The sequence below is a fragment of the Lissotriton helveticus genome, chromosome 6 (genome assembly GCF_964261635.1).
Source record: "Lissotriton helveticus chromosome 6, aLisHel1.1, whole genome shotgun sequence".
NCBI classification, from domain to species: domain Eukaryota; kingdom Metazoa; phylum Chordata; class Amphibia; order Caudata; family Salamandridae; genus Lissotriton; species Lissotriton helveticus.
Window position 1 is genome coordinate 2,103,907,064 of NC_136067.1, and position 25,790 is coordinate 2,103,932,853.

Genomic DNA, 25,790 nt, shown 5'->3' on the forward strand with positions numbered 1-25,790 from the left:
GCTACTACGCACACTACACCCAGGTTTAATCCTGATAAGATCCCAAGACTGAAATCCTTTTAGCGCGCTGACCTCCCTTAGCCATGTACCTTGCCAGAGTGGTGTGTGTTGGGGACATTTATTTGTCCATTGGGTGTGGGGCAATGAGGTCCACCAGGCCATGTAGACCTAGTTCACCCAGTTCGAGCCTGTAGGCTGGGTCCGCCCAACCCCCATTAAACCAATTGTGCAATGTGAGTAGGCAGGTCGCCAAGTAGGATAGGTCAGTCCCATTCCCCCATCAGTGAGTGGGAACCGGCAGCATGCAAAAGCTATACGGGGTCTTTGACCACCCCAGAGAAACTTAGTGACTAGGCTATCCAGATCTCTGAACCAGGCCAATGGGAAGCAGAAGGGGGTGTTCTGAATGATATAGAGGAATCATGGGAGGATCATCATTTTAAACAGGGAAACCCTACCCAGCGGATTCAGCAGCAGTTTCTGCCATTTGCAGAGGTACTCCTTAGCTCGTTTCACCAGCAGGGTTATGCTAAGGGACCAGGCGAGATCAGGGAGTAATGCGATCCAAAATCTCCAAATATTTAAAGGACTGTCGCCTAATGGGTATTGCGGTTTGCCACTTGAAGCAATCCACAGTTAAGTGCAGGGGAAACAAGACCGACTTGTTTGAGTTAAGTCGCAAACTGGAGGCCTGCCCAAAGAAGTGCAGCGCCCGGAGACAGCGTGGGCCGGATTGTGCCGGTTCCGCAAGGAAGAGCAAGACTTCATCTGCGTACAGAGCAATTTTATCTTCCTCTGAGTTGGGCCATCTCCAACCCTGAATGCGGTCGTCCAACCAAATGAGACACGATAGGGGTTCCATGGTCTAGGTGAAAAGAAGGGGTGAGAGGGAGCATACCTGTATCGTTCCCCTCCTAATGGGAAACACCTCCGATAGCACCCCATTGATTAACACACGCGCATGAGGTTGAGAGTAGACCCTCATCAGCTTGTGAAACGGTGGACCAAGAAACATCGGTCCAGGTACCACCAGTCCACAGAATCAAAGCCTTCTCAAAGTCAATGAGAAGAAGTGCCAGATAAGGAGTTATTAATTGGTAGTTCGCTAGGGTAGAATGGAGACGATGGATACAGTGTCTGGTCTCCTGCAAAGGCATGAATCTGCACTGGTTGGAATGGACCAGTTTGGTGATGTATGGCCTCAATCGCTGAGCGAAGACTGCTGCAAATATTTTAACCTCCATTTTTATAAGGAAGATTGGGTGGTAAGCCACACAGTTGGGTGACGGCGGCTGCGTTTTAGGGAGAACAACAATGGTGGCTACCTCCGTCTCAGGGGGAAGGAGCCCTTCTCGAGGGCTTCAGCGAAGAGATCAGAGAGGTGCGGGATGAGGATCTCACGGTATGCAGCATAGTACTCCTGTGAAGACCATCCGACACGGGGTTTCGCCCTGCGAGGTATGTGCTATGGCGTCATTGACCTCTTCGCAGGTGATGGGGAGGTCTAAGTCATCAGATTCGGCTGTGCTTAGGCGGACTCCACATTACGTATAGTTCGCGGTAGTAAATGGCAAAGGCCCGGGGGGGGGGGGACAGTGTACCGACCCTTCCAGGTCCGCGACCTCCAGAATTATGCGATTGGCCATAGAGTATGCAGCTAGTCTGTGAAGGATCTTCCCATTCTTGTCACCCCAGCCATATACCCTTGCTATGGAGGATCTCCCTAGGAGTTTGCCGGCATCCAGGAAGAGTTTCTTGATTTCGCCCCTCAGGTGTATGAGTTGTCTTTCTTGAGTCTCGTCTTGGTCCTTGGGAGGGCATCGCTCGAGAAGCAGTGCTTGGGCTTCTCGCAGGGTGATTTGGTGTGTCTGGGCTTGTCGCTTGAGTTTAAGTTGGCCCTAGGCGAAGCCACGAATGGTAGCTTTGCTCTCCTCCCAGAGAGTACCCTGAGAGGTGAGGAAATATTGCTGAAGTTCGGTCCCAATCGCTTTTTTAAACTCTTTGTCCTGAAAGAACCACGCATTCATCCACCGGGTTGGACGTGCTGAGGTAGGAGGTTCCCCAATACTTAGAAGTATAGGTGAGTGGTCCGATATGTCCCTGGAAAGGATATGGATATCTCTGATCGTCTGGCAATCAGTAGGGGAGACAAATATGAGATCTATCCTTGCATGGGACACCACCCGCATGATGAACACTATCCTTTCCGGCTCTCCTACTGACCCCTGCCCACACCACTTCTTCAACAAAGCCGACTCCGTCATCGCACCCCAACTCCGGAACATCATCAACAGCTCCTTCGCATCCGCCACCTTCCCGGAGAGCTGGAAACATGCCGAGCTGAGCGCCCTCCTGAAGAAACCCACCGCGGACCCCCCATCTCGCCCCTCCCCTTTCCAGCCAAGGTCATCGAGAAGACCGTCAACAGACAACTCTCCACCTTCCTCGAGACCAACGGTTCCCTCGACCCCTCACAGTCCGGCTTCCGAGCAAACCACAGCCACCTACGACATCAGGTCCCTGCTCGACAACGGGGAAACAGCTACCCTCATCCTCCTGGACCTCTCAGCAGCCTTCAACACCGTATGCCACCACACCCTGATACAACGCCTCAGCAACACCGGAATCCAAGGAGCGGCACTGGAGTGGATCATCTCGTTCCTCGCCGGAAGAACCCAGGGAGTCCGCCTCCCCCGTTCCGATCCGCGGCCACTGAAGTCATCTGCGGCGTCCCGCAAGTATCCTCACTCAGCCCCACCCTCTTCAACATCTACATGAGCCCTCTCGCAGCCATCGCCCGCCAACACAACCTCAACATCATCTCCTATGCCGACGACACCCAGCTGATCCTCTTCCTCAACAACGACCCCGCCACCGCCAAAGCCAACCTCCAGGAAGGAATGAGAGACGTCGCAGAATGGATGAAGATCAGCCGTCTGAAACTGAACTCAGACAAGACGGAAGTCCTCATCCTCGGACCTTCTCCCTCTGCCTGGGACGACTCCTGGTGGCCCCCTGCCCTGGGAAGCGCACCCAAACCAACGGACCACGCAAGCAACCTGGGCTTCATCCTGGACTCTTCCCTCACGATGACCAAGCAAGTGAACGCCGTCTCATCATCCTGTTTCAACACCCTGCGCATGCTCCGAAAGATCTTCCGATGGATCCCCATCGAAACCAGGAAGACGGTCACCCAGGCCCTCGTCACCTGCCGTCTGGACTACGGGAACACCCTCTACGCTGGAACCACAGCCAAACTCCAGAAAAGACTCCAGCGCATTCAGAACGCCTCAGCACGACTCATCCTGGACATCCCTCGCCGCAGCCACATCTCTGCCCATCTGAAAGACCTTCACTGGCTCCCTGTCAACAAGAGGATCACGTTCAGACTCCTCACCCACGCACACAAGGTTCTCCACGACATGGGCCCGAAGTACCTCAACAGCCGCCTCACATTCTACACACCCACCCGCCAGCTCCGATCCGCCAGCCTCGCCCTCGCCTCCGTCCCACGATTTCGGAAATCCACCATCGGAGGAACATCCTTCTCCTACCTGGCAGCCAAGACATGGAACTCCCTCCCCACTCACCTTCGGCTGACCCAGGACCATCTCTCCTTCAGGAAACAACTCAAGACCTGGCTGTTCAAGCAGTAGCGACCCCCCTCCCCCTCAGCGCCTTGAGACCCTTACGGGTGAGTAGCGCGCTATACAAATTTCAGTGATTGATTGATTGATTGATTGATTGATGGGTACGGTGTGCAGCTTATGTATGGGTGAATTGTCTACTCTGGGGGTGCCAGATTCTCCAGGCATCTCGCAAGCCCAGGAATCCGCCCAATTTGCCAAGCGCTTGGCATGTGCGGTTCTTGCAGTGAACAGTGAGCTGATAGTGTCGAAGTGGGGAGTGAGAACTGCATTGAAGTTGCCCCCAACTATTCTTGCGCCCAGTGATTTAGATGCAATGAGGTCGGTGGTGTACCAGCAGGGGGTCAGGAGTGGGGTGATTCCGGTGCCGGTCCTTGCAGGCCGCGGGAAGGTGCGCGCCCCTGGCTTCAATTGAAAAGTCCGTAGGGTTCTGCGACCTGGGGCCCTGGATAGCGCATCTTCCCAAGATCCTCAGAAGTCCGCAGAGGTGAACGTCAGCAGTTGGCGGGAACCCCCAGGGCGAGCGCTGATGTCTAGAGCCAACTGGGATTGGGGGGGTAAACCCCACTGCCTCAAGGCGCCGCGTTGTGGGCTGGGGTCTTACCCACTACGCTTCGCACAAGATCCTGCTTCCGTCCAGGGGCACAACCGATTCAGTGGAGGAGGGGAGGGCGAAATGTGGGTCCAGTACACCAGCTACGGAGGATGTGGTCCGCAGGCGCCCAGGCTCAAACAGGAGCCCCAGTTCCTTGTAGGGTCAGCGCTACGGGGCAGAGCCTCAAGTAAGCACCACTACAGGAGTCACAACAAGGGGCTCAAGTCATACAGTCCATGCGGGGCACTGATCAGGCAGCCCCCCTCCTCCCCAGGAGGATACCCAGATTGGTCTCGCTGTGGTCTATGATCCCAATGGATGGTGGGGGAGCACCCCCTTAGTGGCTCCCACAGGGTGTTCTGGGGCAAGTCACCCCCCAGCAATAGGGTCGAGACTATGGGCTACACAAAACGGGAGGGAGACCTTCAAGGGCCGCAGCCGTGCAATCCTGCAGCCGACCCTCTCACTGCCTGCTGCCTCGCAGTTCTCACTGCACCAAGCCGCCAGGGTACCCAAGCCGATGTGCCTAGAGGCCAGGCTGCCCAGCGTGTCTGCAGTCCCCACCGCCCGCCGGGCCGAGGAAACGTGAGGCTGGGCATGTCTCAGGTCCTCCAAGCCCTAGATCGCAGAGTGATGCAGCAGAGTAAAGAAGACCTATGAGTCTCACCGCTCTGAGAGGGAGTGGGAAACTCCCCGGAGCCCCCTGCTGCTCGAGCGCAACAGCTTAAACACCACAGTGGCTCACCCGGTCCCGGGGTCAATTGGTTGCAGAGTCTCAGGACCTACGCCATTTCAGCGACAAGGTGGGAGTCTCCAAGCAGGACAGTCTCCCCTCCCCTCGCATACTGCCTTCCACCTGACTCACCAGGCCAAGGGATGTGCAGGCGCCAGTTGCTCCTCTGTGCCAGCGGCCCGAAGTCCCACTGCTACTGGAGGCAAAGGGCGGCTGCTACAAGAACACTCAGCGTGAGTCCCCGGTGAATGCTGTTGGGGTTCACAGGGTTCAGGATTTCTGCCACCAGGCCATGGGAGACAAATGCACCAGGTGCCCCTCTCTGCCGGCGGGCCCGGATTCTTGCTGCTGTCGGATGCGAGTACGGCCACCGCACCGGACACACAGCATAGGTCCCTGGTGGAAGCTGTCGGGTTTCGCAGGGTTTTGGAGTTTTCACCACAGGAGGGGGGGCATGCTCAGAGGGCCCCGCCTCGTGGTGTCGTGGCCGATCCCCCTCCCTCTTCCTGAGGATCAGCCGACACAGCCGCACTGACGCCAAGGGTCTGGTCGAAGGGAGGGGGGATAGCCAAGGCCTCAGTGCCGTGCCACTTCTCTCCCCTTTAGGCCACAGGGGCGCCGGACAACCACAGGCCCGCGGCCCAGAGAGCGACCCGCCCCGGCACCCCGATCCTGCAGTGGAGCTTAGACCAGAAGGGCCACGATCCGCCACACAGATGGTCACAGGAGCCAACTCTGGAGCCAGGCACGGGCCTCGTTATATGCGTCCCGCCATGATGGAAGCTGGGTTGCTCAGAGGCCTAGGAGCAAAGTCCGGAAATGCACTCAGATGCACGATGCCACAGCAGTATATCGGGTGGCCAGGTGTAGTATGGCTGCTGGCCATGAGGCACAGCGAGAGAATGCTTTAGATTTGGGGGTCTCTAGTTGGCACAGGTAGGTACTTGTGACAAATAGGGACCCTCTCCTCTAGTCAGGGTAATGGGGTACACTCCTAAATTAACCCCTGCTCACCCCCTTGGTAGCTTGGCACAAGCAGACAGGCTTATCTCAGAGGCAGTGTGTAAAGCCTTTGTGACCACATACTGTAAACCAGTGACAACACTACACATGGAAACCACACAAGACCATTAAATGACAGAAATCCACAATACTATCCTTAAAAAGGGTAGTTTTAGCTTAGTTCAGTTCAGTTCAGTTCTTAAGATGCTACACTTTGCTTCAATGTACCTTACGATGCGTTGCGCTTCCACGACAAGCAATGTCGCAGCGAGGGAAATGCGGCAAAGTTCCTGTGCAAAGAAAGACATAAAGATCTTCCAGATGCAGCACGCTTCTTCAGGGATGTAAGAAGTTCTCCGTTCGATGTGTGGACTGCAGCTGCGACACCCTTGTTCAGCAATGCGACGACAACAGCTTTGGCTGCAACACTCTTCTCCCACCATGCGTGAAGCTTCCACGCAATGCGACAACTACAGCGGCAACATTCACGATGCTACGGCAGCAGCTACGACAGCGGCGTGCTTCTTGGGGATGCAAGGCGCTTTTCTTCGATGCGGTGCAATGCGACAGTTCCAGCGGCAACACACTTGCTCAGAAGTGCGACGGCAGGCACAGCGATACGCTCCGACCTCGTTGCGAGACTCTTCTCTCGATGCGGTGCAGTGCGACAACTCCAGCAGCGACACCCTTGTTCAGAAGTGTAACGGCAGGCAGCAGTGACGGCGACGCACTTCCTCTTCATTGCAGCACACTTCTCTCAATGCGGTGCAGTGCGACAACTCCAGCGGCAACACCTTTGCTCCGAAGTGCAATGGCAGCAGCAACGACGGTGGCACGCTTCGATCTTGTTGCGTCGCGCTTCCAGCTCCTTGCGAAACTCAGTAAAGGTTTCTTCTTGTAGTCCAAAAGTGATCTAATTTTATGGGAACAGGCTCCCAATATTTATACCCCAAAATCCTTTGTTCTCTGACGGGAGAGGGGCCTTTGCCCACTCCAAACTAGTTCTGAAGCACTCTGTTTACCAGGCTTCTCCTTTCCTTTCACAGTGCAGCACAGAAACATCAGATGCCCCACAGAAGGTGGAGCCAGCATTGTGGAAGGCAAGTACAGTCCTGGAGCACTTTGTTGACAGGACTCCTTCTCTTCTTTCAGTGTGCAGGGCAGAGACATCAGCTGCTCCCCAGGAGGTGGAGCCAGCATTGTGGAAGGCAGGCACAGCCCTATTCAAGGTTTAGGTGCAACTCCTCCCTCCCATCTAGATGCAGATCTCTCTAATCACCACTGGCTGACTCACCCTGTCTCTTGGAATCCCCCAGCCCTGTCACTCACAAAACCAGACAAAGGAATATACAACCTAGCAGAGGCAGGCTTGAAAGGTTAGACAAACAAATACCTACTTTCTAAAGGTGGTATTTGCAAACACAGAATGTTAAAACCGACTTCACTAAAAGATGCATTTTATCATTTTGAGTCCAGGCATACTAAACTCGAATTTCTACCATGTTCTCTGAGTCAGTTAGGATTATAAACTGTAATAATTCTAGCAGCCCATTCTGACCTATGGAGAACAGGTAGCCTTGCAACAGTGAAAAACTAAAATGGGTGTAATTCACTATTAGGACATGCCACACACATCGGGGCTTGTCCTGCCTTATACTTACAATGCACCCTGCCCTTGGGCCTACCATAGGGGTGACTGATATGAAGAAAAGGGAAGGTTTAGGGACTGGCAAGTGGGTGCACTTGCCCAGTCAGCATAACAGTACCAGACTGCATGCAGGTTCTGCAAAGGCAGACCTTTAGACACATTTTACAAGGCTGCTTCTGTGGGTGGCACAACCAATGCTGCAGGCCCACCAGAAGCATTTGGATTTACACACCCTGGGCACACTCAGTGCACTAGACTAGGATCTGACAAGTAAATGAAATAGCCAAACATGGAACCACTGATTAATATATCTATGTAAAATAGGGAGCACTAGGGGGCACACAATGGCCCTTATTTTACTCGACTTGAGTGCAGCGTTCGACACTGTAGCTCATTTCACTCTGCTACAGTGTCTGAACAAAGGTGGAGTCGTGGGGACTGCGCTGAAGTGGATCCAATCTTTTCTGTCTAATAGGGGATTTCAGGTTAGACAGGGGGAGTATTACTCCCGTATGATCAACTTGGACCAAGGAGTGCCTCAGGGCTCTGCCTTGAGTCCAACCCTGTTCAACCTTTATGTGGCCGTTGTAGCGAACATCGTAAAGAGTCATGGCCTGCAAATTGTGTCAAACGCCGATGACACTCAACTGGTCGTCTCGCTGTCGCGGGCGCCTGAGGTGGCGGCATCCAACCTCAGTGCTTGCATGAAGGAGCTTGCTTCCTGGATGTGTAACAACTGCCTGAAGTTGAATGGTGCCAAAACTGAGGTGCTCGTGGTAGGGGGCGACCCGTCTGTGTGGACATCGGCGTAGTGGCCGGCATGCCTTGACAACACTCCTGTACCCTGCCAGCATGCCAAAAATCTTGGGGTAATGTTTGACTCGGACCTTTCATTTACTCCCCAGATTGGTCGTGCGGTTGGGACATGTGTTGGCGTTCTCAAAAACCTGCGGAAGACTCTTGATTTGCTTCCAGTTGGTGCGAGACGTACGCTGGTGCATGCACTAGTGACCTCACGGCTAGACTATGCCAACCTTCTCTATCTGGGGACTACGGTTAAAGGTCTAAGTCACCTGCAGGTGTTACAGAATGCCGCAGCACGGCACGTACTGAGGCTGCCTAAAAGAACAGCCTCCAAAGCCGCCTTAAAGGCTCTCCATTGGCTTCCCATCAGGGAGAGGATTGCTTTTAAGGCGCAATGCAAATGTCATCGCATTATTGGGGGCAAGGCGCCCCCCCCCTTGCTGAGCCTCATCACACCGTATAAACCTAGTAGGGGACTTAGATCTACCGGTGTTGGCCTAGTAGCTGTTCCAAAATCAAGAAAGTTCAAATGGGAGGCAGATCTTTTAGACATCTTGCAGCTAAGAGCTGGAACAGGCTCCCTATGGAATTGCGTCTTGAACCTTCGGAGGCTAAGTTCCGGAGAGCTCTAAAAACCCATCTATTTTGTTCTACACTAGATTAATGGATTATGGTTGTGCTCGCTGCCCCTCACCACAGCGCGGGGACACGCCGGTGGGCGTAACCAGGCGCTTTAGACATTTCCATAATAATTGCACTATGGCACTGGACATCGGTGACACAGTGCCCAAAGCATCTAACACCAGCAAAAATACATGAGGCAACAGCAAAAATGGAAGGGAGACCCACGCCAATGGTGCCAGGACTAACAGGATGGCTGCCAATGGCGATAGAGGTTGGAGCGGATGACGGAGGGGTCCGGAGCACTCTTAGACGCTCCAAGTCACGACCCCTATTTTCTACAATTTGAAGATCAACTGAGTTAATATACCCCCAGATTTCGCTGTCATTAAGTGCCTTGGAGATGCACTTGTCCCTATAAAGCTTTAGTAGGGCCCCTACTAGTCTTCTCCATATTCCAGAGGCAAAATTATGGCTGCAGTGTTCCGGGCCAGGTCATTTTTCTTTCTAGTGAGTTGGGCCCCCATTTCAATTTGGCATCTATCAAAACCCCCAAGTAGAAAAAGACACTCGACTTTGGGATCGGTGTCGACCATACCTTAATGGTGTAAGCTAGTGCAGGCCCCCACTTGCATAATATAGGACTTGGAATTGTTAACCTTCAAGTCCTGTTCCCTCATGAAATGGACAAAAGAATTTAAAAGGGTTTGCAGGCCCCATTCGGTCCTGGCCATTAAAACAGCATTGTCTGTGTACAGCAGAACAGGGAGACCTCTCCGTCCCACCTGAGGAAAATCCACCTTGGTCTCCAGTAAGGTCTTTTCCACGTTATTGATGTAGATGTTAAATAAAAAAGGGGCCACGATGCAACCCTGGTGGACCTCTTCCACGTGGGGAAGGCATGTGAGACCTTCCGATCACCTGAGTATCGCACGGTGTACCTGGGCAGATCTTGAAAAAAGAAAACTATGTCTCTATTAACACCCATAGAGAGCAGAATCCACCACAGCTTGCATCTATTTACGCAATCAAATGCGGAACAGAGGTCCAGATAGGCCAGGAAGATTGTACTGGTCGCGCGACTGTATATTTGTTCCTTGACATGAAAAGATTCAGGCATTGGTCTAACGTTGAATGATCGGGGCAGAAGCCATAATGTGCGTCTGACAAAATGTTATTCTCTCTGGCCCATGTGGACAGCCTGTCCAGCACAATCCTTCCAACAACTTTACCCACTAAGTCCAGTAAGGAATTCAGCCTGTAACAATGTGTGCTGTCTCTATTCCCCTTTTAAAAGACTTTAACGATAATGGAGGTAGCCCATGAGGCTATGGGGCCGGACCTAACAGGCGCATTTATAACAGTGAGTACTGACCCCCAGAAATCTATATGTGACATATAGAGGTTGGGGAATTCTATCCGGGCCAGGAGCCTCGCTGCGGGTCATACCACGTATTCCCCACCTCACTTCACCCTCTGAGACTATCAGAGCTGATTTTCCAATACCTGTCCCAGAAGGAGTGCACTGAACGGTCGGACCCCCAAATATACCCTCGAAATGGCTGACCCAGTCATTCTCTGTAATGTGGGTGTCCAATGCGTTGGCTGTTTCCATCCCCCAGTAGCGGACAGTTGACGATAATTCTGAACTTGGTGCTGCTCTTGATAGCGCTGGCTTCCAAGAGCTTGCTGCAGGCATCCTCCTTCAGGGCTTCCTTAACCGCATGCGTGCAGGCGGAATTCCGCCCGTACGCTGAGATTTTTTAAAACGCATGTTACGTGACGAGCTGGGCTCGTCATGAGCGTGCGAGGAGGCTACCTCATGACGAGCCCAGCTCGTCATCAGCGTCGAAGGGGTTAAGGATACGAAGAGCCACTTTGTCCTGCTTTCTGTATATTCTAATCAAGACATTATTTCTAGGGGTAGCATGCAGTCCATATTTAAGCGTTCAAGCCGCTAAAGAACCACCGGAGTCAAACCGCCCCCTCCCCCCTGCACCGGATTGAGGAGCCTGCATCGGACTGTGGAGCCTGCATCGGATTGGGGATATAGTGAAGGGCTCCTACTCCCATTGAGTCTCCTGCCTGCGGAGGGCCAGGGGGCGATCTGAAGCTCCCCTCCCCCCTCCCCCCCTACACCGGAGTGTGGATACCCTGCAGGGCTCTTGCTCCCGACAAGCCTCGATCCTATGGAGGCTCGGCGGTCGGCTTGAAGTTCATCCCCTCCACCGGACTGTGGATACCTGAAGGGCTCCTGCCCCTGAAGCCGACAACTTCACCCTAGCCCCACCGGCTGCCGGATGCGGGACGACAACGCCATCCTCGTCCTTGCCCCACCGGCTGCCCGCCGCTAACCTCTCGCCTTTCACAGTGCCGCAGTGGAACGCAAACCATCGAGGCGCCGGACTTAGCCTCTAATGACCTCGCTAGGAGTATTTGCAGCAGGTGTCTCGCGGCGCGGTAAAGCCGCTGCTGAAGGTGACTACCTGTTCTGAAGCTAACCCCCTCCCCCTCCCTTGCACCGGAGTGTGGTGACACTATATGCAGAGCGGTTGTCCCGCTCTGCACAACGAAAAGGGCACCGGACCCCTCCCCACTTTCGACCTGAAGCAGGGACCCCTTCCTGAAGGCAACAGAGGACGCAGATAGCAGCCCCGGGACACGACAACGCAACCCCCCCCCCTCCCGCCCTCATCCAGCAGAGGAATGCTAACGGTCTTGAGGGCTGAGAGGGGCCTGGGACGCAGGTTGCTAGCAAACACAGGGGTATCACATTCTCGAGCCACGGTCCCGCGAGAGCTAAGCACAGCTCAACAAACAAAAAAAGAAGAACTTTTTTTATAGGAGTGAAAGAAATGTCACATCTACGAAGCGGAAGGGATCATCATCATCATGGTCTAAAGCATTGCTCCTGTATAACTCTACGGGCAAAATTAACAGGCACACAGAAACTTAAGGTATTTACTTCTCCCACCCGCCTGCTCTCTTTTTAAAAACTAACTCCTTTTGTTCAAAATGGCTGGAGCCATAAAACTGTAGCAATAAATCCCCCACCTACCTCTGTTGTCCACGAGGCCCCTCAGCTTAACTCCCCCACACAGAGATAAGAATTCCTCCCAGCTAGACTTGAGCTCTGCCTGCTTAAACAGAAAGTGTAATCCCATCCCCGGTGCTCAAAGTAATAGCAGCAGACAGAGGACTAATATCTCTATCTCCCCTTGCCTGCATGGTTGTGAAGGGAAGCTGCTCTCCCCTGCTATCGAAGCAACAGCAACAAACAGAGGACTACTGTCACGATCTGTACTACCTGGCGGCCATTTTAGACTAGTCTCTATTGGACTTTAGTATTTTAGACTAGTGTGAAAGAATGTCTGCCTATTATTGTAGTATTATACTTCTACCTATATTTTGAACATATGTATCGCGCAGATTGCTACCTCATATATGAAAGAATGTCTGCCTATTATTGCAGTATTACACTCCTAGCTTTATTTTGAACATTTGTAATGCACAGAATGAGAATACTTTTTTCTGCATTTGACTTTTGTTTGCAATTGTATTTTGTTACTGACACATGTACCTCACATATTTTTGACTACTCACTACTGTCACTTTCGATTCGGGTATTTTACTGCCTGCATAGGTATTTTATTTTATTCCAGTATATTATTTATATTATAGGCTATCACTAGTGACACTCACTAGTGTCTTCCTTGGCCCTGTAACTAGCGGCTGACAGTTTGTAGTAGTAGTAGTAGTCAATAGCACTTTATTTTGATTAATAAAAATCATAAAAGCGATCACACAATAATATTACACACAATATTGATAAAAAATACATAAAAAGAGATATAATCTTACATGGTATTATACATGATAAAAAGACATAAAATCGAGTGTTGGTGATGCGGTCAGCCACAGATAAAAAAATCTCATAATTCATTAACAGAGGGATATAATCTGTACGTTGAAAAAAAAAGGGGTATAATCAGATCTCCAATTGCATAAGGGCATACCTCCTATTCTTATTACGTACAGCAGCCACCAGAAAGCTTGCAACCCCATACATCACCCTCGGTGTACTTAACATTTGTAAGAACATCAGTGCTGGTTTAACCTGGGTGAATCCCGCTTCTCTAAGTATAGGCAGTAGATGTCGCTTCCTGATATCCGAAAAGTACTGGCAAAACATGATAAAGTGCAAAAGGCTTTTGGGGGGAGACACTATCACAGCTACAAGGAGGCAACTGTCAACTAGCGGCTGACAGTTTGTACTATCGTCCTATTTCCTACTCCTAACACCACAGCCTCTCTAAAATGGAGCTCAACGGCAAGCACACTTTTAGAATTAACTACCCCTCCACTCCTCTCTCCAAAAATGCCACTAAACGTTTTAAACACAACTTCTTGAGGTCGCACCCTGAAACACCCTTTGCCGACACTTACTTCTCACCGGGCAATGGAGCCCTGAATACTGATATCATCTTCCACACCTCACGCAGAGCCCAATGGAGAAAAACTTTCCTATCCCTACTCACAGTCTCCACCACCAGGAAAACAACTCATGGCCTAATTCTCACCATCACACCTTCCCACCTCTTCCCTGGCAGGACTACCATTACTATCTACAATAACGGGATTGTCCTAATCCAATCCACGGACAAGAACCTGGAATTACTAGACAACCTGTTCCCCAAGTTCAAAGAGCACCTCTCCAAGCTGCGGACCCCCACCCAGAACTCCGCCAGCACTATCACCCCTGACGTCGCAGCCACCACCTACTACACTTCTACCCCTAGCACCCCAGTAAATGGCCCACCTGCTGTTAACGCCCCCCACTCCCCAAGGACAGTCACAAATAACTCCACCGCACATACTAGCAGCCCCTCTAACATGACCCTTCTTATCCCCACCCATACCCCCTCCATCCCTCCCCCCCCCGGACAGAACATCCCCGCCCACAACACACCACCATCTGAACAAGCCACCGCCCAAAGTTTATCCACCCCCCCCCTCCCATCCCCCCCACGACAGACACCTCTCCCTCCCCATCTCCCTCCCCACTCCCACCCACGAGTCTCTCACACCTGACACAACAACTCCCACCCACAACACGCCTACATCTGCACACACCATCACTCGGAGTTTATCCACCCATCCCCCCCATCCCCCCCACGGCAGACACCTCTTCCTTCCCTGCTCCCTCCCCACTCCCACTCACAACTCTATCTCCCTCCCAACAAAAGATACAGAACATACCTCCTCCCTTACCTTAGCATCCCTCTCTCTCCCACCTCCTATTCTCAGCCCTCACTACCCTCCTGTCTCCCCCACTGTCCTCAGCCTTCACTCACTCTTCTACTCACCGGCACCGTCTCCCACTGAAGTCACTACCTATGCTTCCCACCCACCGCCTGTCTCACCTACATCACCCACACCCCTCGCCCACAAACACGTCCACACCTTGAATACCATCCCACTCATTAGCACCGCGGAACCCCTCAACAACGCTAGTATACCCCCCCCGATACCCTGCCTGCTCTCCAGCTCACTACTCAACCACTCACCAACGGCTCTCTCCACCAACACCTTCCCCAATGACCCTCCTGACCTGACTTTATCCACCCTCCAACAAGTCAAAAAGGAAATCTTACAAATCAAAAAAGACATCCACGCAATCAAAGACCTTCTCTCCTCACAGCCCAGTCTACCTCCCACCATCCCACTACCCTACAAACGACGCACCCTCCCTACATACCCTCGCCCCCGACGACACCAGCAATGGCCTACTATCCCCGTTCGCAATAATTCCCACCGCCCCCGTCGTGTTCTCAACCCCTTGCCGGACCGCGACCTATGCTCTCTCCTACGCTCTTATGGCCCAGGTCCGGTAAAAGACTTTTCCAACCCACAATTCTTACAAACCCTCTAAGGCTCCCAACACTCAACAACAGAGGCTCCGTCCCTAACAACCTCAGAAAAGTTCCCCTCACACTAGAAAGCTCGACCACCCTTCTCTCTCCCCAACTCAAATGCATCCTACTAAACTGCAGATCGGCCCAGAGACATTCCTCCGACATCGCGGATCTTGTCTCAAATAGGGAGCTAGACCTAGCCATTCTAACGGAAACGTGGCTCACTGAAGCCTCTACCCCGATTATGGACATACTAGTCCCCCCCAATTATCACATCATTAGGCTGGACAGGTCTCCTGGCAAGACGGGCGGGGGAATTGCATGCATTTTTAGGAGCAACCTCTCCGTTACTCAAGTCACCTCCCCCTCCCTTTCCTCCTGTGAACTCCTCTGCCTCGACATCACCAGTGAGGGCAAACAAGTCTGTGCTTTACATCTCATCTATCACCCGCCTGGTGACAATCTCATATTCACCCAACAATTCATGGACCTGATCACTTCCAATGCCGGTCGGCAGACCACTCAAGTCTACCTGGGTGACTTCAATCTCCACTGGAACGATCAGAAAGACACCGTGGTGAATAGTCTCAAAACTTTCCTCAATGCGCTTGACCTCACCCAACTATGCGATAAACCAACACACGACAAAGGCGCGATACTCGATCTCATCATTGCCAAAGAGAACGCTATTCAACTGGAGGCGATTCTACCCTGCGATTGGTCAGATCACCACATTATCACCTTCTTTATCAACGAAAAAGTTAAACCTAACCCTACTCAACCAATCAAAACCAAAACATGGAAAAGGGATTTGAAGAATCTCAACCCCTCTACCCTGCCTCCCCACATCGGCATCCTCCTCCTTCCCCCTTCAGGGGCCTCAGATGTTCAATCACTGACTGACCACTACCTTGACTCTATGAATACAATAGTCAATGAAGTCGCCCCTCTGCAACTGAAGAGAGTCTCCACCAAAATTTCTAACCCCTGGTATGATGACAGACTCAATGACGAAAGGCGTAATATGCGAATGGCAGAGCGCACCTGGAGATTGGACCCTTCAGCACTGCATCTCAAAAAGCTTAAGAACAAGAGAAATGCCTACTTTAGGAAAATAAAGCGCACAAAGTCGGACTTCTTCAGCCGCCAGTTGGACCAAGCGAAGAACAGGCCAAGAAAGCTGTTCGAGCTAATCAAGACCCAAACAAAGGCACAACCCCTACAATCAAACAGCACAACAAATGACACCCCACACTGTGAAGCCTTCTCTGCTTTCTTTAAACTAAAGACTGACAACATAAGAAATGACCTCATCATGGATGTAAGCCGATACCCCAACCACACCAGAATGGCAGACACTCAACCTAAAAACAAGGCATCCTGGCAGTACTTCGATACCTATTCGGAAGAAGCAATACACAAACTGCTCTGCACCTTGAAGCCCTCTAATCACCTCACAGACCCTCTACCTGCTAATGCTGTAAAAGACTTTATCCCCTTGCTTCTCCCTCTCTGGACCAAGATCATCAACAGCTCTTTGCAACAAGGCCACATTCCAGACTCCCTTAAGGTGGGGCAAGTCACGCCTATACTCAAGAAACCTACAGCTGATCCGTCTGACCTAAACAACTATCGGCCCATCACCAATATCCCCACCCTGGCCAAACTGCTGGAGAAATGTGTCCAACTCCAACTAACAAAACACATTGATCAATTTGACCTCCTCAACCCTCATCAATCAGGCTTCAGAGCGAAACATAGCACGGAAACAGCTATGACACACATAATTGATGACGCCCTCCAAATTCTGGATCACAATGAGTCCTGCCTCCTCATCCTTCTTGACCTCTCGTCAGCATTTGACACGGTCAAACATGAGAACTTGCTGGAGCTGCTAAGTACTAGAATGGGGCTATCGGGAACTGTTCTCAAGTGGTTTTCGTCCTTCCTTCACAATCGGTCTCAGAGGTTCAAGATCGACAATGTGCTATCTACACCTGTGCCTGCAGATCTAGGTGTTCCACAAGGATCCACCCTCTCCCCTACACTGTTCAACCTCGTTATGGAACCGCTCGCCACCTTGCTTCAAGCATCCAATGTTCAATTCCATATGTACGCCGATGACACACAACTCTATCTAAAGTTACAATCCCCGGAAGATATCAAACATCTGAATGCCACGCTTATTAACACCCAATCTTGGCTGGCCGATAATCACCTCAAACTAAATGCTCTGAAAACTGAGTTCCTACTCATCTCACCCCCGGCGAAAATCTCCACCACCCAAACCTGGCTCAACAACCTAACAGCACTCAATGTCCAACCTACCATCGTGGACTCGGCGAAATCCCTAGGCATCACACTCGATGCCAAGCTCAACATGCAGCAGCACGTCAGCAAAGCCACAAAAGCAGCTAATTTCCAAATTAACACGCTGAGGAAAATTAAACCCTTCCTCCCGGCCAAAGACTTCCAAACTGCTGTACAAGCTTTAGTCATCCCTCGAATAGACTACGGAATTGCGGCCCTCAGCGGTCTCCCGCTATCCACAACAGCACCCTTAAGAGCCTCCCTGAACGCTGCTGCGAGACTCATTACTGGCTCTAGAAAGCATTCGCACATATCCCCAGACTTAAAGTCTCTAAAATGGCTGCCTTTTGAAGCCAGAATACAGCTAAAAATTGCAGTTATGACACACGCGGCCGTGCACCACAAGGCACCCAACTACCTCGCTCAAAAGCTGTCTATATCAGGAGGTTCGAGATCCAATAGGAGTACAAAAAATCTACTCCTGAAACCTCGTAGATTCCGGAAAGTGAAAACTTACAAGCGCTCCTTCTCAGGAATGGCACCCAGGATCTGGAATGCGCTCCCTCCTGAAACCAGGCTGATCTCCTCCACTGCACTCTTCAAGAAAGAGGTGAAAACAATCCTTCTGGCCAAGATCTCCTGATCGTTATAGATGTTGGTTCAGAGACTCTGCATTGCTTTGTATCACTGCTCACCCTATCCCTTGGCACTATACTCTACTTGTTGGGGGCACTACTACGCTACTCTCTTACTACCGACCAAGATATGATACACGTTGGTTTACTGATCCTCCTAAACACCTCTGTAGTGGGATCAATGACTTGTGCTGTCCTATATTACTTCCTTAATTGATTGTATATGGATTGGTTTTATGTATGTTTTTATTATCCATGTTATTACCATGTTATTGACTATTATACTGTTCCCATTATCTCTGTTGACTCCTACTGCCCCTACCCTGTCTTTGTGAAGCGCTCTGATATCTGTAAGGATCCTGTTCGCGCTATATAAAACTTTGAATAAAATAAATAAAAATAAACCACCTCGGTACCCGGGCATGTTGACTTTTGGGCGATGGGACCGACAATTGATCGGCGATTGCATGGGAGATAGATTCAGAGGCTTTAACAATTACCTCGCCCGACTGAGACTGAGCAGCCAGGCAGATCTATATCTCGTTCTGGAATTTAGCTTGGAGGGACGCAAAAAAGGAGTCGGAAGTGATTTGTGCCCCTTTCAGCCTTCTTCCCCATCTATTATCTGCAGTGCGGCGCCAGCCCCATTCCCCTGCTTCATGCTTAATAGAGGCAACTGGCTTTAAGACACAGCGGGTTGTGGTCACTAAAAATACTTGCTTTAGCTATCAAATAAAAAAGAGGGGTAGAGATAAAGATATCATCTATAAAGAGGGAAGGATGACCCTCTTTTCTGGGTCCAGTTTACCCATAGCTGATTGGAGGTCAAAATCACATGTACTAGGGTTCAAAGTCTCCCCCTGACCACTATGTTCAAAGTGTGCCGAGGAATAACGAGGACTATTAGGACTCCCCATGCTTTGCAAGCTTGGGTCGCCGCATGGATGAATGTTGAAGTCTCCCACCAGAACGATGTTAGAGGTGTGGCGGGTAGAGCTATTAAAGTTAGTCAAAAAAGGTGTTTAATAAACTAAAGATTGTCTCAGGAGATGAGATGACAGGTCTTTAAATATATCTCCACTGACCCTCTTTACAGTTTTTTGTTTATTAGTCAAAAAAGGTGCCCTGACATTTTATATTACACACTTCAGAAAGAGACGAGGAAGCGTTTATAAAAATTTAGGAGCAAATGCAATAAACTGGGAGGCACTTGAGAAATTAACAAGGCCTGCAGGCATGGGATATTTGTGTTCTTTTCAAAAATGTCACCTTTTGACCTTAGAGAAACAAATGGCTCTGTAAAAAATTAATGTAAATCCGTATTTGTAAAGCGCCCTTACACCCTTACAGGTCTCAAGGCTCTGGGGGCCGCTGTGGAAATTAAGTGAGTTATTGCCCAGAGTCACATGGTGCTGCACTGCCCCCGGAGCCGGGGATCGAACCGTGAGCCCTGTGCTCTGAAGTCAGCTGCCCTGGCCGCGGCGCCACACCTTTCCACTGCCGACCCTTGAAGGAATTGCGGGAACTGAGAAAGACGTATACCCTTCCAAAAAGGGGGAATTATCAATAACCCAGGTCTTTTACAAACAAATAAAATTAAACATTTTAACAAAACCGCACCACTCTGTAACTGTGATCTTGCTAGCCAGGCCAGCTATGTTTGAGGAAACGAGATTACAAAAATGAAATGGTGCAGAGGGTCTGATGACGAAGATGAAGCTATGGGGATCGTGGTGACAGGTTCTGCAAGTCAATCACAGTTATCAAGATGCCCTAGGGATGCGAAAGCATTGAACCCTTGCACCTGTGCAGGGGCTGAAACCGCTCCTGTGGGGCCGTACGTGAAGCTTTCATAGTGCACCGTGGGGTTGGAGTAAAAGCCAGGGGCGGGGGTCAATAAAAGAAGCCCAGGGAAGAGCCATGATGGAAGAAACAGGGCCCATTGTGGAACAGTCCCTGGCCGAATGAAGGATTCCTGCGCCAAATGCGGCTGGTTAAAGTTGATTATTACACGGTCTCTGCTGCAGCTCTTTTTGACCCTTCTACCCAGGCCCCCCTCCGGGCCATAATGGTGTGCTTCTCCACTCTAGTTCCCAGACATGTCTTTTTTTTCAACCAGTGCAAGACTTTTGATTGTGATCACTGTCTGTCACAATTTCGTTTGTCTTTGTCTCTTGTTTTATGTTTCCCCCTTCCGATGCTCCGTCCCCAGCGTGGCTACGCGGGGGCGTTTTGTAAGCAGACCCGATGATGATGCATGTCACACACATTTGTGTGTGAGTGAGGGCAGTATTTTCAACAATTGTTGATTTTCCAAAGTCAATTTTGTCTTTGTGTACACTTGGTTGATTAGCTCCCCGCCCCTCTATGTGCTTATATAATTTCCATAGAAGCCCATGTTAACATCAGAACATGGGCTTCTATGGGAATTAACAAGGGTGTATTATCAAACCCATTATCGCCATTTTATCGGCAGTTTCCTGCCGATAAAACGGCGATAATTTTAACACCGGTCCTTAATAATATGCCCCTGAGTTACCTCTTTGTAGAATCTTGTCCAGGTATAGTCTAAAGTCCTGTAGACAGGTATCCAATTTTATACCCACAGGAAGGGGTGGACAGATTCAGGGGTCCCTCCTATGAGAGGGGCAGGACAGAGGGATGGCTACACCCATGTCCTTTGTCCAGTTTTGCACCAGAGCTGGAGCCAAATGGCTCCTGAACCGGTTTGAGCTTGACTATGCACAGGGCCACCAAATGTGCCGCCAGTGCAGACTTTCTCGCACCCTAAGAGTGCACCCACCCGGCCCCAATACACTAAAGCCTGTCTGGGAGGTGGTTGCACCTCCCTGTGACAGGAAACATATTGCCATGCCTTCCCCTGCTCGAGCTTGGCTCAGCAGCAGGAGAGCTGACGCGTGTCTGTGGCTGGCAACATCTGTTTTGTGCTGCCCGGTTTAGGAAAACTGGTACCAGGTAGACCGGTGACCCACGCATGTCTTCGTGGAAGGGAGGAATCATACTTCCCACACCGGTTACTGGTGTGGAGGTATGATTCTAAGTTGCATTTTACCGCAAGGTTATAATGCACTTAAACATATATGTCTGGCTGCATCACAGACAGCCCCGGAGAATGGACTCCGAGCAGTGCAGAGGGGCCCTGCTCATGCAGGGAAACCCACTCACTATAAACCCAGCACCCTGCCTTCAGGATTGATAAGGCCTGCCATAGGGATTACTGATAGGTTTTAGGTGTAGGGATATATGTATCAATATAGGGATACTATATACAAGTAAGTGGTGCAAGCACCAGCTTACACCATTTGCAGTAGCAAACTTTTGGTGTCAGTTTAAATGATCTCTCATGGGTGGCATAATATATGCTGCAGCCCAAGTGAGTCCTCTGGGGTACCTATGCCCTTGGTACCTGTGTACCATATACTAGGAACTGATAAGGGTACCCCAGAATCCAATCTGGAGTGTACCTAAAGTACAGACTTACCAGTTTAAGGGAGAAAGCAGATAGACCGGAGTCCTGATTAGCAGAATCCCAGTCAGACTAGTCAAAAACCAGCAAAACACCAGAAAAAAAAGTCAGATCCTACCTTCCCACATTGGCTCCATCACGTCAAAAGTACACAATGCGGGGCCTGACCAGATTCCAAACAGGAAATACGTGGGTCAGGATGACTAACAGTGGATCGCGATAGCCTGCGGGCCACCACCTCAATCTACTTGTTGAGACCGCCCGCAGCTTTCTGCAGAAAGCAGTCCATGGTCGCAATTGCCGGTGCCGCATATTGCTGTCTTGCGTTTCCCCATAGCGCCAAACTGGGTAGAGGGAGCCCTTTAAGAGAACAGTGGACTCTACGATACAGTAGGCACAGTAGGCACAGGTGGAATCCTTATAACACAATGACCTTCAAACAGACAGCCTATGTCAGAAGGTAAAGAGATCAGCATGTGCCGCAAACTGGCTAGGTGGTTAGGTACCACGTGTACGCCTGACCCTAAAGTAGATAGAAAAGCCATGTACCGTCCTTAGGTAACCAGGATCTCACCTCTCAGATGGAAGAGTGCGCCAGGATATGCTGAGTGGGGTCCGGGGACTCTTTGTGACACAAAACCAGGAGGGGGGCCCAGCCCAGCCTCCTCTGGGCTTTGCCCGGGCGCATCCTGCACCGTGGGAGTCTGCCGCTGAATTAAGGCACTCCTGCGCCGGAACTGACATTGCTGCGGCCCCTCCTTCAGACAGGTGCTGGCTGGGAGCAGGAGTCTCCCCTACTGTGACACCACAAACCAATGTCTCCTGTCACTCGCTGTCTTTACATTGTCTTTGACCCTGTACAGCGCTTCGCTGCCTTGTGTCTAGATTTCTGCTATAGAAATACCATGTACATGCATACTTTCGTCACTTCGCTCACCTGTGTCTGTGAGTACCTAACAAACATTTACTACGGAATTTAGTCGATCCTGGCTATATTTTAAGAAACAAACCTTGTGTGTGCACAGGCAGTTCTGCTGTTTTAGGGCTCTTCTACCACAAGGTGAAAAGTAAGGATACGAGTTGTGAATGTTGCCAGGCTTCAAGGCTCATGAGATAGGTGAACGAAGAGAGGAGCGCCTCATTAAAGCTATGTTCTTTAACGTGAGACATCCCATCTCTTCCCTCAGTCATGATGGCGATACCTACAGCTCGAGACTCTGGCCCAGATGTACAAATGTGCCACAAACGTAGAGCAGCAGCCAAGAATGTGTCGCGTGACAGGGAGAGAGCAGGACAGCGCCATACCTGATGCAAATCCTCTGTGAATCTTGGCCTAGGTCTTCACACCACCTCCTCTCCTAAGAGTCAAGTCTTTAAAGCTCGCCCAAGATACTTCAGAGACTCAAAGGGACCCTTGAGAGCAGCTTTCCAACTTAGAACTAAAACCTATATTTTTGGTCTGTAAGGAGCACGTGAACATGCATGAATGAAAAGGCATGACAGGGCCTTGGTGGGGGTCCCCTTTTGCAACTGTTCACATTGGATTGCATGAGCTTACTCCACGCTTCTCACAGCAGTTCGCTCATGCGCCAGCTCAGAGTTGTTAGTGGTGGTGCAGAGGGGCAGCTGCAGCACACAAGCACTGAACAAACCACAACATGCACGATACAAGGAAGAGTCTGAGGGGCTAACAGATGACATCAGACCGAATATGTTTTCAAGGTGTTCCAACCTGGAATTCTCCAAATGTTTTGAATAAGAAAAATCCTTTGTACTATACTGTAAATGAGAACCCTGTGAATGTGCTTTTAATTTGTCCCAACAAGGTGTGATCCTGATGGACCGCTCCCCTCTTACCTCGCGGTCGCTCCTCTCTGAGTCTGGCTGCTGCCTCCATCAGGCTGACCCTGGTGAAGGCCTCGATGGTCACATCAATGGCCGAGTCCTTGCCGTAGAACTCTACAAGAAGGTTCTTGGTGTCAATCCGGTCCTTTCCCTCAAGGCTTCCTCGCGGGATGTTTCTCTGTCCTTTGAAGTCGATATCTGATAATTTATCCTTAAACCTTTTGAAGTCAGATTCGATCAGCTCCTCCAGGGCGCGGAGCAGGACGTCCCCAGATGTGCTCCCTCCGTCCGCCATGGCTCAAGTGAGGCTCCGCCTGAAAGAAAAGATGGGTCAAAGAGAGAGGGCCGGTCACAAACTCGAGAGACACAGAAATCAGATATAAGATAACAAACTCCTCGCACCTGCACAAAGTGTTTCAATTAAAGGATGAAATCCACTTAATATAGCGCTACTGTTGGCCCAGGAGGGCGTCTTGGAGCTGTAGCAGTTGCCCTGCTCTTAGATGTAACAATTGTCCACTCTAATGTAGAGCAGGGGAGCACAATGTAACTTCAGACAGACTGGATCAGTGCTAGATTTTTAGGATATCCAAATAAGAGAAATAGTTTCAATTACAAGGAAATTATTTATAGAGTAATTCTAAAAATATGTCTTGATCCACACATGTTGACCTGCGTTGAACACCCTTAGATTCCATGACGGACACTTACAAAATCTCCTGAAAAGCCCGGGACATTAAATTTATAGACTGAAACCTCCATGTAAAGGGAGGTTGGGGCATAAAGTGTGACTCTTCTCTTCACAAGGTGTCTCGAAGCCCCCGCTTAAAGCAGGTTAGCAGTCTGACACCGCTACAGGCGACAGACATCTATTTGTATAATAAGGTTTGACTGGTTTCTGTTTAAGGAGAGGAGGGAAGAGTGTTCAAGTCTGGAACAGGGAGGAAGGAAAGGGACAAACAGGCCCCTCCCGGAGAAGACTCAGTGACAAATATAAAGAATAATTGAACCCGCCTTAAAACAATCAGGAAAACACACAAGACGATGGACGGAATGTGGCACAATAACAAAACATTCACCCTCAGTCACAGATCTGGGTTTAATCCATCTTTATTTTGCTCACCAAGCCACCCCAGTTCAGACATGGCCATATGCAAATCAGTCTTAACCCTGTGCCTCATGGGAACAGTCCAGCCAGAACTATCAAGCCATGCCTTCCCTGGACAGGAATCAAGCATCCTAGGACCGGTTTCTGGCTATTCAGCCAGGATAGCTTGACTCCAGTGGTCTAGTGAGCACGGGACCCACGTCTGGGCATACCCTTCCCACATAGGGTGAACAGCACAACACACAAGATGATGAACGGAATGTTGCACAATGGCAAAACATTCACCCCAGTCACAGATCTGGGTTTAATCCATCGTTGTTTTGCCATTGTGCAACATTCCGTCCATCATCTTGTGTGTTTTGCTGTTCGGTCTGGACTGTTCCCATGAGGCACAGGGACAAGACTGATTTCCATATAGCTGTGTCTGAACTGGGGTGGCTTGGTGAGCAAAATAACGATGGATTAAACCCAGATCTGTGACTGGGGGTGAATGTTTTGCCATTGTGCAACATTCTGTCCATCATCTTGTGTGTTTTACTGTTCACCCTCTGTGGGAAGTGTATGCCCAGACATTCTGGGCATACATGAAGACATTCTGCTTCTGGGACCCACTCCCGTACTCACTGCGCCACTGCAGTAAAGCTATCCTGGCTGAAGACGGATGATAGCCAGAAACCGGTCCTGGGATTCTTGATTCCAGTCCAGGGCGGACATGGCTTGGCAGTTCGGTCTGGACTGTTCCCATGAGGCACAGGGTCAAGACTGCTTTGCATTTGACCATGTCTGAACTGGGGTGGCTTGGTGGGCAAACTAACGATGGATTAAACCCAGATCTGTGACTGGGGGTGAATGTTTTGCTATTGTGCAACATTCCGTCCATCATCTTGTGAGTTAAAACAACAGGAGCCAGCGTGTGCGGCATGTGCTGAGACAAGAATTAGTTATCAGGGCCAGGCCATCACCTGCAGCTCCTCACTGTGACCTGCATTGGTTTATTTCAGCAGGAGAACAGCAGAGTCCACATCTCTTGCAGATCAGGTCACAAGGAAGAGGCCGATCATCAGGACAGCGTCATCTTGGCTTTTTGTTGTGATTCTGTGGCCAGGCTGAAGACTCAGATAACTACTTCCTCCTTTAAAAGTCCAGCCAAACACTGAATACAGCAGGTGCAGTGACCACTCCTCCCCAGTCAGTGAACATTGTCTCCTGTCACATCCTCCTGTTCTGCAGATCTGCAGTTTTCACAGCCCTCTGGCGGCCAACTGCACATCGCTGATAGTAGCACTGTGCCTGTCATTGGGCCTGTGTTAGCCAAAACCTTTTACTCTTACTAAAATTACAAATGTAATATACTAAACATGTAATTGATCCAGACCTCTCTATCCATTGGTCTATTTAGTAAATTACCTCCTTCCACAGTACATATAGCATACAGCAGGA

The 25,790-nt window shown here is 50.5% G+C and overlaps 1 protein-coding gene across 1 annotated transcript in view; it reads right to left on the reverse strand.

Moving 5' to 3' along the window:
- LOC144763060 (NACHT, LRR and PYD domains-containing protein 3-like) overlaps positions 1-23,537 on the reverse strand; it is a 421,888-nt gene extending 398,351 nt beyond the window's left edge. The window contains exons 1-2 of the mRNA XM_078648365.1: positions 23,255-23,537; positions 6,390-6,405 (exon numbers count right to left, since the gene is read on the reverse strand). Of these exons, the coding sequence (XP_078504491.1) occupies positions 6,390-6,405; positions 23,255-23,537 (299 nt within the window). The remainder of the gene's footprint in view (positions 1-6,389; positions 6,406-23,254) is intronic.
- Positions 23,538-25,790: the final 2,253 nt, after the last annotated feature.